The sequence below is a fragment of the Solanum dulcamara genome, chromosome 6 (genome assembly GCF_947179165.1).
Source record: "Solanum dulcamara chromosome 6, daSolDulc1.2, whole genome shotgun sequence".
NCBI lineage: Eukaryota > Viridiplantae > Streptophyta > Magnoliopsida > Solanales > Solanaceae > Solanum > Solanum dulcamara.
This window is the reverse complement of record NC_077242.1, coordinates 69595960-69612925: the sequence shown is the minus strand read 5'-3', so window position 1 is coordinate 69612925 and position 16966 is coordinate 69595960. Positions and strand designations below refer to the sequence as shown.

The following is a 16966-nucleotide window of genomic DNA, read 5'->3' as shown; positions in this document are numbered from 1 at the left end:
TTTGAACTTTTACTAACCAAACTTTGAAAACTGGTAGCAACAAGATTTTTTTGTCTATGTGAGTCTTTATGTCACGCCCCGAGAGGGTATACTAGGCGTGGACGGCACTTAGAAATCATCTCTGGCCCCGAGAGGGTATGACTATCTCAAAAGAAACATAATACTCAACAATAATAAAAGAATAAAGTGTTCCTCCTAATACAAGAAGGACTCACCAAATAGCTGAAAAATAATGATCTTCAACGATGCGCCTGTTGAGGATTTCTAACACCTGTATCTGCATCATAAAATGATGTAGGTCGAATGACGTCAGTACGTGGAATGTAGAGTATGTAAAATGACAGAAAAGTAAGGACAAATATCAAGAAACTCCTCTTAGGAAAATTCAGCTCAGAACTCAACATCATCTCAACATCAATATGTAATGCAAGTTTAAAAATAATAATAAGCAACGCTTACTCAGTTGAGAGTTTCTCTAACCGACAACCATCACTTATGAGCTAGTGATGATACAATGAAGCGATGTCGTTGCCACATCCATCCAATACCTTACCAGGGTAAAGGACATCACCATCTTGGATCTAATCATCAAAGTCCTTTTTTGGGGACTTAAGAGATATAGCCTCCATCCTACGCTTGCTATGTAGTTGTGGGGTTTGAGTCAATTAAACTCTTACCCAACTCGGTGCTCAATACTACTCCCAAAATATGTGCTCATATTAATATCATCATCTAGTCTCATTGGAATTTTATTTAAAACATCAAACTCATCTCACTACCTCTTCATCAATCATTACACTTCAAAACATTATTTACATCTCATCAAAACATCTTGCTCAAAACATCATTTACTCAATTTCATTTAAACTCAATTCTTTTGCTCTTTCAAAACTCAATAAAATACATATATAGTATTAATTTAAATCACTCTTTTGTCAATGAATATTAAAAGCCAACATCTTTACTCAAATCACATGTAAAAATATTCATGAACATCAAATCAATTAGAGTTCATTTGAAAGTAGCCATGAACAATAATTTCAATAATAATAGAAATAAAAATAATAATAATCTCAATGCATAAATATATCTAACTCAATAAAAGAAGAATTAATTCATTTAGAATTCAAGATTTGGGTAAAACTCAACTATAACTCAATTACGATGAATTTAAATATTGGGCGCATGAACGAACTCAATCCAATGCTATGAATAGCCTTTCATACCTGAAATTCGAAGATTTACTCCGAATTGAAGAACTCAATGACCACTATTGAATCCCTAGCCTTTTCTCCTCGCCGGAACATTTTGTGTACTACCCGGAGTATAAGAATCACCAGTACAATATTTCTACACTACTAAAAACTAAAACTATATTTGAGAATGAGTAAAGAAGTGTATAGAGAGAAGAGTTTTTTGAGAAAGCTTGATGAATAAAATGAGGAAATAAAGTGGGTATTTATAGGTGTGGAGGAGGGACCTAACAATAAATAAAAATAATTACAAAGAATGATCTTGAAAATTCAATGGAGGATTGTGATCTCATGGATGATATCAAATGTAGGACTATTGAAGTCATGGGTGATGTCAAATGAATCTAGATTTTTCTATGGTTGGTGAGATGAACCTTCTTTTAACAGAATACCATTTTCGAAGCTGCGTTTGAACAAGATAACTTTCTAATTAGGATTTAGTGTCTTTATATGAATTGTAGATATAGAAGTATAATTTCATCTCATTCAAGAATCAACCGATTTGAAGCATCCTATCGTGAGATATGATATTTCTTCTACAAACACTCCATTTCGTCACAGCACCATATCTTGCAAAAATTAATTTATTTGACCTACCTATCCTCCGAATTTTAAGATATGGTTAAAATTCGGGAATAAGGTCCCTTTTTTTCCAGAAGGAATGAGAAAAACATGAAAGTTGTAGGTAATGCCGTTGGGGATATTCAGAAATTTGAATCACCTAATATGAACTATTTTATGAAAAGTTATGCCCAAAATATAGAAGCAGTATCATTTTCATCGAAAATTGCAACACCACATACAACGTTTTAGGAGGTGTTACACTTTACTTCTTATTTCCTATCGTTTGTCACGCCCTTATCCCCCATTTAGAAAGATTTCCAGTAATTTAAATATATATTTGTTGGACTAGCTTTTGGGTGTTCCACGTTTTATTTGGATCCCCAATCAAAAAGGGAGTTCGATTTCTTTACTTATTAATTTATGAACTAGAAATTTGGGTAAAATTTTTGTTGATTGTATAGGTGTTTTATATTTGGCTTAAATTAATTACTGAATTTAATTATTCATTTTTGTCTTAATTTTGCATGTAATCTGCCTTTTGATTCATTTGAACTTATTCCACTATTTTTATCTTATGTAACGACCCACATGGTCGTTTTGTGCTTCAATTCTTTTTTCTCCGATAAGACCTTTATCATTGATGTTTTATGTTGTATATGACTTGCGAGAATGACTAGCATGGTTCCTGAAGTGATCGAGGGTGTTTCCAAAATGAAATTCCACTCTTAGGAGTTTAGAAATAAAAAGTTTGACCAAATGCAACATTTTGGATAAAGAGTTCAAATTTGAGTTGTGACGATTGTGTTAGGTTCAGGGAGTGATTTATGGCTTAGTTGATTGATTTTCACTTGACTCGAGGGGCTCTTGAGTGGTTTGCTATTGATATGATTCTAGTTAATTTAAACATTTTGAGTTGACCATAGTAAATATTGGATCAAGACAACATCATATCAGTGATTTGATGATTGTAGCGGGTTTGTATGATGATATTGGACTTGTCTACAAGTTTTGATTAGATTCCAATGAGTTTCGGATGAATTTTGATTGTGTTGCTCTCGTATTTGATGTTTTGAGCATAAGCAATACCATACAAAGTAAATGAGCTCCAAATAATATTTTGATTGAACTAACAAATCTACATCATGATTTTGGAATCATAATTATCTTGGGCATCTTTATTTGCTTAAAAGCCAAGTGAAACCCATATTATAGCTAAATTTGAGAAAAAAAATCTGTCATATTTATGTTATCATGCTAACCAACATCATTAGATGTTTTTAGGATGGAAATCGCATTAAAAGGATGCTAAATTGGAGGAGGAATGCAGTTACGGAGAAGTTGAGGCTTAGAGGTGAGCGGATAAGAAGCAAGAACTGGAAAAAAGGAAGCTTGGAGCGAAGAGAAGTCCAGCTCCGCGACTACTCCGTGTCACAGAGATGGGGCCTAGGAAAAATAATTTTATTCATCTTACCAGTGGAGTCCGCGATAAAGCTTTCAAGGTCTTTGGAGTCCAACACCACTGTGGTTCTCGCTGATTGCCGAAGCATATGTAGGATCTGTATTAGGGTTCGCGTTTGGCTCTCTGAAATTTTTTGTCATAACATTTGTTCCTTGGAGCATAAACATAGTCTAGTCATAAACATAATTCACCATTAATTAGATAAATAGTTTTTTCACCATCCAAAACTCGCACTTGAAGATTGGGTGACTTATGAGAAGAATGAATTAGAGATCGTAGGCTCGGAATTTACATCTCGTAAGCTACAAAACAGATTCCTTTGAACTTTGATTCATTCTTCTCAAATGATCTTAATTTGAGTGTGAGTTTTATATCGTAAAAAATGATTTGACTGAATCATAGTGAACTATCTTATATTTACAACAAGACAAATGCTTGTGGTATTGTGATAGGATGTGGTTAAATAATTAAGGTTGTAGTAATAATAACACAGAATTGGATGTGGTTAAGAATACCGACACTTTGAAGAAAAACATAGTTTTACAATTATAATTCTCCTCTGTTCGTTGTGAACACAAAAAAATGGAACAACTTGTAGAGATTTAAAGAATGAGAAGCTGAAGATTAAGAGAATTTCTGTGTGTATTTTCATCAAAATATACATCTACTTATACACAAGTTGCTGCAACCAATTGTAATATAGACAAAGAGAAATGGTTTGGTTTTGTCCTATTCTAACTTGTCATTACTTTATTTTATTTACCCATAACTATATGGGCATAGTCATATTTTAATTTGACTGTGTTGTGTGGACAGGATGAATCCACTTGTAGGGGCAAGATGAGGCCACGTGGTGGAGGATTATCATATCATCAGAAGAAGTGGAAGAGTCTTCTTGAGGCTTCTGTCTTCTTCTTCACTCTTCTTCTCATTTTTCTTCTTCATTCTTCTGCTCATTCTTCTACTCATTCTTCGTCTGCTTTCTTCTTTCTCCAACATCCCCCCTCAAGTTGGAGGGGAGATTCATGACCCCCAACTTGTGTAAAAGCGCACGGTAAGAAACCCCAAAGAGGGGTTTGGTGAATAGATCGGCAAGTTGATCCTTAGAGGGAACAAAGGAAAGAGTAATCAGACCGGATTGAAATTGTTGGCGCACAAAATGACAGTCCAGTTCAACATGTTTGGTGCGTTCGTGGAAGACTGGGTTTCGAGCGATATGGATAGCAGCTTGACTATCAGAGTGCAGCGGAATTGGGAGCGAAATTGGAGCAGAAAGGTCCTCAAGAAGACGAACCAACCAAGTAAGTTCAGCGACAACACGACGCATGGACCGATATTCTGCTTCTGCGGAGGACAATGAGACGGAGACTTGTTTCTTCGATTTCCAAGAGATGGGGGCACCTCCGAGGGTAATGAAAAATCCACTAACTGATTTACGAGAATCCTTACATGAAGCCCAGTCCGCATCGCAAAAGGCCAGTAAAAAAAAGGATGAATTGGAAGATAGTAGTATGCCTTGACCCGGATCTGAGCTCAGATATCGTAAAACTCGTAAAGCAGCCGAGAAATGTGATAAACATGGTCGTTGCATGTATTGACTCAGAGCAAGAACAACAAATGACAAATCTGGGCGAGTGTTGGTCAAGTAATTCAGCTTGCCTATCAAGTGTCGATAAAGGGTGGGGTTATCCAAGCGAGGACTATCATCTGCGCGGAGCTTGGAGGATGGATCCAGTGGAGAATGAACTATAGGCAGATGAGAGACATTGAAGTCATGAAGCAGATCCATGGCAAATTTGCGTTGATTGACAATGAAGCCATGGTCTTCGCGCAAAATTTCCATGCCATGAAAGTAGTGAATTTCTCCCAGGTTCTTAATTCTGAATTATGTATTGAGGAAGCATTTGATATTCTCGAGTTCATGCAAATCATCTCCTGTGAGAAGAATGTTGTCGACATACACTGTTAGGATGGAAATTAGTGGCCCAGTGTGTTTAAAAAAGAGAGAGTAATCGTTTAAAGAAGAGGAATAACCTTTGAAAGCCAAAGCTCTTGCAAGCCGAGCATACCACTGCCGTGAAGCTTGCTTTAAACCATATAGAGACCTTTTCAGAAGACAAACATGGTTAGGACTAGGAGGTGTCAGTCCTGGGGGAAATTTCATAAAGACCTCTTCTTGGAGGTCACCATGCAAGAACGCATTGTTAACATCTAGTTGCGAAACAGACCACCTCCTCTTAGCAGCAATGGTAAGTAAGCACCGTATAGTGGTCATTTTCACTACAGGTGAGAATGTCTCTCCATAATCTATACCTTCCCTTTGTATATCCCCCCTCACAACTAGTCATGCCTTTAATCTTTCAATACTACCATCAGAGAGATGCTTTATCTTGTATACCCATTTGCAGGGTAAAGCTCTTTTTCCTTTAGGTAGCAAGACAACATCCCAGGTTTGATTGGTCTCCAAGGCCTGAATCTCTGAGTTCATGGCTTTCTTCCATTCTGGATGTTGAGAGGCTTGGTGATAGCAGCTAGGCTCAGTAACATTGGAAAGGGAATAGAGTAGTTGCTAATTATGGAGAGATAAGGAGGAGAAAACATATCTCTTAGCCTTAGGAGAGTGATCAAAGAAAGTTTTCCATAGATCAGTGAGTATCACACTATTGCAAATGTAGTCTCTTAGATATCCAGGCTCATGAGATATTCTACCAGACCTTCTTGGTATAGCTGTTATAGGGACAGGAGGGAAAGTATCTGATGTAGTAGAGCTTGGATAAGCATGTTCAAGTTGTGGTAATATAGGTTGTTCAGTAGGGGTTTGCTGAGAGGGACTTAGTGACAGATTAGGAAGTGTAGATTCAGGATGTGGAATATAGCCAGAGGCATTATGTGGAGATTCTAAGGGTGTGACTGGGTAGGAACAATCATTTACAGGTGGGGCTGAGTGATTGTGGAGTGATAAATCAGAATGATGATCTGAGGAAGAGGGGGAGTTGAAAAAAATAGGTGTGTGTGAGTTCTCAGATGAGTTGAAAGGAAAATGTGATTCATGGAATCTCACATCCCTAGATACAAACACTTTCCTTTTATCAAGAGACAATAATTTATATCCTTTCTGTTGTAAAGGATATCCTAGTAAAACACAAGCAGTAGCCTTTTCATCAAACTTGTTTCTTCCCTGTGCCAGGGTGGAAGCATAACATAGACACCCAAAATTCCTCAAATGATCATAGGTTGGTTTCTGTCTAAGCAATATTTCATAAGGTGTAACTCCCTTTAGAACACTAGATGGCAGCCTATTAATGATACGAGTAGCAGTTAAGATGGATTCTCCCCATTAGCACATAGGTAATTTGGATTGAAACATCAGCCCTCTTGCAATCTCTAATAGGTGTCTATGTTTTCTCTCAACAGTTCTATTTTGTTGAGGTGTAGCTACACAAGACAATTGATGCAAAATCCCCTGAGAAGCAAGAAATGCTGATTCTTGTGTGCCTTTCCCCAATTCCAAAGCATTATCAGATCTGATCATCTTAACCTTTACATTGAATTGTCTTTCTACCATAGATAGAAAACTTTTCAGTACAGGAAAAGCATTACTCTTAGTACTCAGTAAGAATGTCCATGTACCTCTACTGAAATCATCTACTATGGTGAGAAAGAACCTGAAACCATTGTAAGTATTATACTTGTATGGTCCCCAAGTATCTATATGAATAAGATAAAAAATTTGCTTGGATTTTATGCTGCAGGTAGGAAAAGGTTGTCTAGTTTGCTTAGCTCTAGGACAAATGTCACAAATAAAATTGGAGTTGGATTCATTAGGGAGAAAACTTAAATGTTTCATTGCTAAAAATGGGATATGTCCCAACCTCACATGCCAGAGCTTTACATTAGGTACAACATTAACATAAACTGAATCAAAATCTGGAACTGAGATGGGATTTCTTCTTTTTGTGATTGAAGATACATCATTTGAATTGAAAACATTTCTACACCTGTCAGTATTAGGATTCAACAAATAGAGACCCTCTCTAACTTCACCAAAAACTTGAGGACTCTTCACTGAAAGGTCCTGCAAGAAACATCCATTAGTAGTGAACAGGACATCATATGGAAACTGGATACAAAACTTGTGAATTGACAGTAAATTGTACTTAAAATCTGGCACAAGTAACACATCAGTTATGACATGTCCTGGCAGGATGGAGATGCTTCCTATATGGGTCACACTTACCTTGAAAGAATTAGGTAAATTAATGTTCAAAGGCACAGGGAGAGGTTTCAGAAACAAAAAGGAGTTGGGATCAAAACACATGTGTTCTAAAGCTCCTGAATCAATTATCCAGGAATTCTGTTTAAGGTTATTGAATACAGAATTTGAGTATTTAAGAATGGTACCAGCTACTGCATTTGCATTGATTCCTGTTTTTGTCAACTTGCTTTGCTTGTACATTTCCATCATTTCTGCAATCTGTTGTTTGCTATACTGTTCTTCAAAATCTCCATCATTGACTACAAAATCTGTCCTCCCAATGTCTTCATTTTTCTGCTGAGTTAAACTTGCATTTGCTTTAATCTGAGGCTGATAGTTCCTGGAGTTAGTGAACTCAAAATCTGCAGGGAACCCATGCAGCCTATAGCAATCATCATGCACATGTCCTGTTTTCCCACAATAAGTGCATGACAGATTTGGATCATATTTTTTCTTACCCTTAAACTTGTTTTGTGGCTTGTCAGATCTCTGGTTCTGGTTTGGGTTAGCATACTTCTGATATGTGTTTGTTCCTTTCATTGGTTGATATCTGAGCCTCTGTGCATATCTTCCCTGTCTATTAGCCATGAATGCTGCAAACTCAGCAATTAACTTGTTGTTTGGCTGGTTTGTTTGGCCTACTGCCATAAATGATCCAGAATCAGGAGTGACATTAGTGTTTGCATATACTTCCCTTTGGTTCTCATCCTGCAAAAGCAAGGAATATGCAACATCTATTCCAGGTAATGGATTCATCATAAGTATATTTCCCCTTGCCTGAGTATATACATCATTCAGTCCCATTAGAAATTGAATCAATCTTTGATCTTCCAGTGATTTTGTTAACTTTGCTTTCCCATCACAGGTGCATTCATATGAGAAACAGGCAATCGCATTCATCCCATCTAATTCATCCCATAATCTCTTAACCTTGGTGAAGTAACCTGCAATGTCGCTATTGCCTTGTACTAATCCTGTTAATTCCTTTTGCAGATGGTAGAGTTTGGCACCATTTGATTTCCCAAATCTCTGCTCCAGGCTGTCCCAAAGTTCTTTTGTAGTTTTGAAACTCATTACACTATCTGCAATATCCTTAGATAATGCATTTGATATCCAACATATGATCATGTCATTGACACAATTCCATTGCTCAAATTCTGCAGATCTCAGGTCTGGAACCTTGCAAGTTCCATTGATAAAACCAAGTTTTCTCTTGGCTGATAGAGATAGAAGGATAGATCTTCTCCAACCTGGGTATCCTCTTCCATCAAAAACACTGTTGACTAGAGTCATACCAGGTGAATCTGAATTGCTTAAGTAATAGGGATGGTTGTTTTCATATATGATTCTTTTTTCACCACTGTCTGATTTGATTTCAGTTGTTTCAGACATTCTGGGATTTTGAAGATGACTTTGATGTTTTGACACAGATTTGGATGGAGCTTTAGAGGTGCTCTGATACCATGTATAGATTTAAAGAATGAGAAGATGAAGATTAAGAGAATTTCTGTGTGTATTTTCATCAAAATATACATCTACTTATACACAAGTTGCTGCAACCAATTATAATATAGACAAAGAGAAATGGTTTGGTTTTGTCCTATTCTAACTTGTCATTACTTTATTTTATTTACCCATAACTATATGGGCATAGTCATATTTTAATTTGACTGTGTTGTGTGGACATGATGAATCCACTTGTAGGGACAAGATGAGGCCACGTGGTGGAGGATTATCATATCATCAGAAGAAGTGGAAGAGTCTTCTTGAGGCTTCTTTCTTCTTCTTCACTCTTCTTCTTATTTTTCTTCTTCATTCTTCTGCTCATTCTTCGTCTGCTTTCTTCTTTCTCCAACACAACTTAACATAACAATGCACCCAGGAATTCTGTGTAAGAATCTATGGTTATGAGTACACAGGGAGATGATCATGTATCAGAATTCTACAAAGCCCTAAAGCATGCCAGTTTCAAGCACATACGACGAGCATATAAAGATACTAAAACAATTTAGCCACACCTGATATTTGCACCAAATCATATTTAATAGTCAGGATATTACGCATAACGGAGATAGTGAAGACTACTACTGTTTCCCAAATGCGGTTTTGCCAAGGATGACAACTTAATAAAAGCTTCAATCCAATCTCTTGCCAAAGAAAGGTCCACAAAGCCAATCGCGCGATCAGAGAGATCTGAGGTTTTGCTTGAATCTTAATAAGAAAGTAGTATTTGCGAGAGGTAAAGAGAGCTACAGTTTTAGTGGCTATAGCACAGGAAAGGATTGAAGAAAAAAAACAAGTAAGCCAACTAAAATGTTTCGAAAATCTAACGGCTTCCTTTTTCAGTAGCCTGTCAAGGCTCATGGCAATCCCTTCGTTTCTGTAGTTTGTGCAACTGGAAAAGGACAATTCCTTTTTGAAGGTCAAGTTCCTCTGGAGTAGTCGGGTTTGGAAATTATAGAGATCAATCACAAGTATAGTAATTACACATCAAACCATCAGTTATATATAACCTGAACCATTAGTTCAGTGTTCAAACTCTGAGAAACACGGAAACCAAAGTCTAGTTTGGAAAATCCCAAGTTTCCACGTTTCACTTAACTAACAATAGAAATTTGTCCGAATTTTTGAACATTTAACGGTATTAAATACTAGATATAATTAGGTCATTCATTTGCCGAATGCTTTATTTAGATCCTCCTTCAGCAGTGGCTGTTTGAGGTCCGGCTCCTTCTTCAGCATTGGCTGTTTGAGGTCCAGTAGTGGCATCGGTTGCTGGACAAGGGCACATGGCATCCTTGATCCTAGAAAGGTAAAGATCAAAATCTGCTTTGTATTTTGAGCAGCTTGTTGTGATCCACTTCTCAGCAACACCGATGGGCACACTATACTGGTTGTCCTGCCCATGCACTTCAATGCTAGGGCAAATTTCATCATATACGGAGTTTAGCTTCGAAGTGGCTTCATTTCTTATCCCCTCATCACATTGGCAAAAAGTGTAGAGAAAAACTACAATTATTTCTTTCACAAACTGGCAAAAAGTATTTCATCACTAGTTTTCGTATTCCCTCTTCCTCTTTTGCAAGCTCAAGCTAGAGAATAGATAGTGAGCCAAATCCACTTATAGATGCTAAAAGTATTACCAACTTCCAAATATTTTCAACAACACATCACCATTCCGCGTTGAATACTCCTTATAGTACATTGATATCTTTATCTCCAGAAGACCTCATCAATATAAACTGAGTAGAAATATTAGCCTATTTGTCAACCCAATGGAGAAAAGCTGACCATACCTCACAGTAGGTAACTTCTTCTCGTGCATCATTTGAAGAAAACATTTTAGCAAAATCTCCTTCTTTCACTTGCTCATGTATGGAAGATTTGCCCTTCCCCTAGGGAATGTGTTGAGACTTCTTCTTCTAATAAGGTGAATCAGATCCAGTATTACTTCACTCACCATCATTTGATATCTTAGTATGCACATTTCCTCCTCCTATTCCATAGATCACTGAAAAATATTCCTCATCTCCAAAGTCATCAAGTGGAACTTCCTCGGCCGTATATCTGAAGTAAGATAGATAGATTGAAGTGAATATCCAAGAATTAAAAGGAAATGAGTAAAAGTTGTAACATCCAAACTATAATATTCTCTGAACTTTCCCTTTTCTATGATCCTAGACGTGGTACTAACACATGAATTTGGTTACTAGTTTGACCAATTTGTCGGCAAGTCAAGGAAATATCATTTTTTGACCATCTAACCAGTGGTTGGGCTCTTTTTGGGATTAAAGTTAAGACATCACAAGATTCAACCTTAAAAGCCAAAAATCTATAAATCACATAACGAGGAAGTAGGACACAAAAACCTAGTAATTATGAAACAGGAACTTGTGAGCTGTTTCTCCCATTACAATAATTCAGAAGTCTAAGCAGCGAGTGTATGAAAATGAGCTTAAGTTAATGGATTATCAAAAGGAAAGATGCAGGGATATCATCCTCAAAATAAGAAAAAAAAGGATTTGAGCTTATTTTCTCCCTAAAAAACTCATTTTTAGTAGTATGAACAAATGGTGTTACTCCTTCTAGCAGTTGGACCTTAAAAAAAGAAAAAAGGAAACAATTCACCTTATCATATCATCATATATTATTAAAAGTGGGAAGATCCAAGTGTAAAGTTGGATTACCATTTTGCCCCTATACTAATTGAAAATATTATAAAACATCTAATTAACAAAATATTAAATAGTATTCATATTATATTATATTAAATACTGAAAGTGAAAAGGTGTTAAGTCAAAAGTTTAAACAACAACAACAACAACAACAATAATAATAATAACAATAATAATAATAATAATAATAATAATAATAATAATAATAACAATAATAATATAACGACCTATTAGGTCGTTTTGAGAACTAGAACTCTTATTTCATAAAAAAACTCATACCATAAATTATTAATGGTATTTGAACTAGTCGATAACTACAGTTATTTAGTTGAGGGTAAGTTTAGATAATTAATTTAATTAGTAGACTAAATTAATAATTTAGTTAATATGTTATACCACTTGTCCTATATTTATTAAAATAAGTTGTGGGATTTAACTATTATTTATTTATTGGTTCTTAATTAATTACCCTAATTTATAAAAGAAAACAAACAAAGAGAGACAAAAGTTTACCTGCTGCATGAGACGAGAGCACATTGCCGCGTTAGGTAAGAGCTTCGAAATTTTAGCCCTGGAATGCATATTAGTTTGCTGAATTCATGGGTTAAATGGTGCTCTAGTAATCGGAAAAAGAATATTATAATATGCGTGTTGAAACTTAGAGGTATTGTCAGTTGGGTGATAGCTATGCATATAAACCATCTCTTCTCTGATTCTGTTAGTTATACAATTGTGTCTACCATGCGAAGAAGGTATCTAACACTTCAGCTACATAATTGAGGTCTATCTTACCATTGTGTCTACCATAAAGTATTTTTATCATATTATGATCTCTCATGCCTAAAGTATTTTGATCATAATTATGTTCTCCCATGTCTAAAGTATTTTAATTATACAAATTATGTTCATTTTCTTTAATCTTTACTCTAAGGTATGCAAGACCTCAATGAGAGTATTCCTACCTATGACACCTCTTAAAACATTGTATGTGGTGTTTTAAATCTCGACGAAAATAATACTCTCTTTGTATTTTGGGTATAACTTTTCATACGATAGTCCAAATTAGATGATTCAAATTTCTGGATAACCCTTACATCATCATATACAACTTTCATGACCATATCTTAAGATTCGGATATTAAGTAGGTCAAATAAATTAATATTTGCAAGATATGGTGCTGTGACGAAATGGAGTATTTGTAGGAGAAAATTTATATCTCATGGTAGGATGCTTCAAATTTGTTGATTCTTAAGGCACATAAAACTAGACTTCTACATATACAATTCTTATGTAGATACCAAATCATAATTATGAATTTATCATATTCAAACGCAGCTCCGAAAAAGAATATTCTGTTAAAAGAGAGTTCACTCACCTACCATGGAAAGATCTAGAACCATTTGACATCATCCATGACATCAAAATTCTCCATTGAATTTTCAAGATCATCCTTTATGATTATGTTTATTTATTGTTAGGTCCCTCCTCCACACCTATAAATACCCACCTTATTTCCTTATTTTATTCATCAAGCTTTTTTAAGCAACTCTTCTCTCTATATACTTCTTTACTCATTCTCATATATAGTTTTAGTTTTAATAATATAAAAATACTACTCTGGTGATTCTTATATTCCAGGTAGTACACAAAATACTCCGGCGAGAAGAAAAGGCTAGGGGTCCAAGAGTATTCCAATTTGGAGTAAAGCTTTGGATTTAAGGTATGTAAGGCTTTCATAGAATCGGATTGAGTTCGTCCATGCGCCCAATATTTAAATTCATTATAATTGAGTTATAGTTGAGTTTTATCCAAATCTTGAATTCTAAATGAATTAATTCTTCTTCTATTGAGTTAGATATATTTATGTATTAATATTATTATTATTGTTATCTCTCATATTATTGGAATTATTGTTCATGGCTACTTTTCCATGAATCCTAATTGATTTGATGTTCCTGAATATTTTTACACATGTTTTGAGTAAAGATATTGGATTTTTAATATTTTTATTGATAAAAAGAGTGATATAAATTAATACTATATATGTATTTTATTGAGTTTCGAAAGAGCAAAATAGTTGAGTTTAAATGAATTTGAGTAAATGATATTTTGAACAAGATGTTTTGATGAGATGTGAATGATGTTTTTTGAAGTATAATGATTGATGAAGAGGTAATAAGATGAGTTTGATGATTTAAATTAAAGTCCAATGAGACTAGATGATTAATATGAGCACATATTTTGAGATTAGTATTGAGCACCGAGTTGGGTAAGAGTTTAATTGACTCAAACCCCAGAACTACGTAGCCAGCGTAAGATGGAGGCTATGCCTCTTAAGTTCCAAAAAGAGGACTTTGATGAGTGGATCCAAGATGGTGATGTTCTTTACCCTGGCAAGGTATTGGATGGGTGTGGCAACGACATCTCCTCATTGTATCATCGCTAGCTCTTAAGTGATGGTTGTCGGTTAGAAAAACTCCCAACTGAGTAAGCAATTCTTATTCTTATTTTGAAATTTGCATTACATATTAATGTTGAGATGATGTTGAGTTCTAAGCTGAGTTTTCTTAAGAGAAGTTTCTTGATATCTGTCCTTATCTTCCTGCCATTTTACATACTCGAATATTCCACGTACTAACGTCATTCAACCTGCATCATTTTATGATGCAAATACATGTGTTAGAGATCCTCAATAGGCGCATCATTGAAGATCATTATTTTTCAGCTATTTGGTGAGTCCTTCTTGTATTCGAAGGAACTCTTTATCATTTTATTATTGTTGAGTATTATGTTTCTTTTAAGGTATCCATGGACATGTCATTGGCATAATCTAAGAGTATTAGAGGCTTCATAGACAGAGTTTGATAATGTAATTAGAGTAATTTTCCTTTGAAACTACTTCTTCTAAGGATTATTTCTTTCCTTGATGTTGATGGTGAGCTCACATAAGTATTCTTATTTTAACTTAAGTCTTCTGTTGATGAACGAATGAGTGATATGACCAAGTGGTTCTCTCGGAGGCCAGATGTCACACCCCAATATCAACAGGGTGTGATGGGCACCCGACCCCGTGCTCGGAGCCGAGCGAACCCGCTAACTCATATTACATTCTCAATCTCTTTAGAATTTTGCATCAAAAAGAAATGAAAAACATAGCTACGCTTTCTGAATCTTACTATCCAAAATCTATCACCTCATAAACTCATGACATACTATATAATAACATATCGGCTGGTGATGCTGCTTACAAAGCTGACACTCTATTCCCACGACTCTATCTGCAAAGTCTCTAACTTCGAATGAAACATCATAGCGCATATACTCTGACTCGGCAGCACTCCAGAACAAGTGGAGTTGCCAACCCCACTGGAACATCTTCTGTAGTAGCTTCTACTTGTCTGGGTGTACCTGCGTGGCACGAAACGCAGCCCCCAAAGAAAAGGGGGTCAGTACGAGTAATGTACTGAGTATGTAAGGCATGAAAATCAGCATAATAAAGAATATAAGGTATGAACAACCATATCGTAGAATCATAGACATATAGTGAGATAAGAGAGTAACCTGTACATATGAGTGCCCTTTTAGGCCGGATGCTATGCATGCTTGTCTTATCATATAAAACATATCTTTTTCATATGCATAGAAAATAGAAGTCATATCACCGAACAATGTCGGCGTGCCCACATATTTCCCGCATCCGGGCATCCCGCATCCAGGATGAAAATTACTTCAACTGATCAGGTGGGAATGCGTCTATAGCGCCACATATACACCTCCCCATATCCCCTATATACATATATACATATACATATACATATATACAGTATGCACGAGAGCCCAACGAAAGTCGTGTATTTATCGGAGTGACGGAAGGTCGGTAACCTCCGATTGTATTATAGACTAACCATGGTCGCTTTGTCTCACCTTGAAGGAACAATTATTATAGGATGAGACTATCAACGAAAGATAATATTAAGAGAACGTAGAATAGTGTCACAATCTTATAAGGCGTCAAATCGTATACATATGCACATATGACCAATTTTCAAGACTCGTAGAATAATCGGAATGAGCTATGATTCACAAATCAAGATAAGAGTCATGTCAAGTACCTTTCGAAAATTACCATGGATTATATCAAAATAAAACTTTTGAAATCATATACGCGTATCTAAGCATGAGAAAATATCCTTTGGAAACTCAAGAAAATTGTCCATCCTAATGGCTCTACGAATAAGACTTTCTTGAAATTGTATAAAATGTCATTTACTTATTTCATAAAAACCATGCCCAAAAGAAAGATTAACTTTACGTACTTATGTCAAAATATGTCAAGAAAAAGAAGGGTAAACCTTACATACATGAAGTCGTTCTTATCATAGCCATCATAGACATATTCTCATCCTCGACATCATCAATGTCGTTTTAAAACATATCCATCGTCATTGTCATTAAAGCTTGTAATACTGTAAACCTTTGTTTTGGAAAACTATAGACATTTTGGAAACATTGACGGGTTATAGAAAAGGTAGTCATTTCCTTGGGACCATTGAGACCTAACTTTTGGAAACAAAGAAAATATGGAAGCACTTATGAAACCATAACATCGGGAACATGCCTGTAAAGAAATGGGTAAGCCTTACATACTTATGTCAAAGACATGCCAAAAGAAGGAACGGTTAGCTTTACATACCTGTACCTCGCCTTACTAGCTTTTTTTATTCTTCCAACTTATTAGTCTACATTCAAGAGAGTTGACATAGTCATTAGATTCATCACCATATACTTGTCTTAATCCTTCAAACAAATTAATTTCTAATCTGCCGAAATTTCGGCAGCATCTCCCCTATAAGTACACCATCCCCGAGATCTCAACTCGGCCACCATGTCAACAATCATATCAACAACAACAACCAGCAGTATATATACAATCAAATCACCTCCACTTTAAACAACACAAGCTCCAAACAACTAGCATAAAACTACGATACCAAAATAGAGTTTTTAACCTTTATTTCGTAAAATCTTTAACCATACCAAACGGGGGTCGTGTGGCTGCAACCAGCAGCAACCGCACCCTTTTTAAAACAATTTAAACGCCTGCAACATATAACCCAACCACCTGCACCCGCAGCGCCTCAACGACAACACACTACGCGACTTCGATTTAGCTACTACGACTTTAATTTAGTAGTTTCCAACATCATGGCCCCTTATACATTTTCTCTACTTCCAGCCATATTTAGGACACGTAATACT

The 16966-nt window shown here is 35.8% G+C and overlaps 1 protein-coding gene across 1 annotated transcript; it reads right to left on the bottom strand.

Moving 5' to 3' along the window:
* Positions 1–5845: 5845 nt before the first annotated feature.
* LOC129892954 (uncharacterized) lies at positions 5846–8923 on the bottom strand. The gene is made up of 4 exons (XM_055968459.1): positions 7514–8923; positions 7149–7351; positions 6716–6941; positions 5846–6454 (listed from the first exon to the last, which is right to left on the bottom strand). Exons 1-4 carry the CDS (start codon positions 8921–8923, stop codon positions 5846–5848), a joined length of 2448 nt encoding a protein of 815 aa, XP_055824434.1.
* Positions 8924–16966: the final 8043 nt, after the last annotated feature.

Excerpts from the sequence above, each read along its gene's own strand:
- LOC129892954 (XM_055968459.1), bottom strand. The coding sequence starts at position 8,923 with ATGTCTGAAACAACTGAAATCAAATCAGACAGTGGTGAAAAAAGAATC. Across the intron at positions 6,942-7,148 it reads GTAAAGCTCTGGCATGTGAG|GTTCTTTCTCACCATAGTAG; the intron begins GTTGGGACATAT and ends CAATGGTTTCAG. Across the intron at positions 6,455-6,715 it reads TTTTGCATCAATTGTCTTGT|GGAAGAAACAAGTTTGATGA; the intron begins GTAGCTACACCT and ends ACCCTGGCACAG.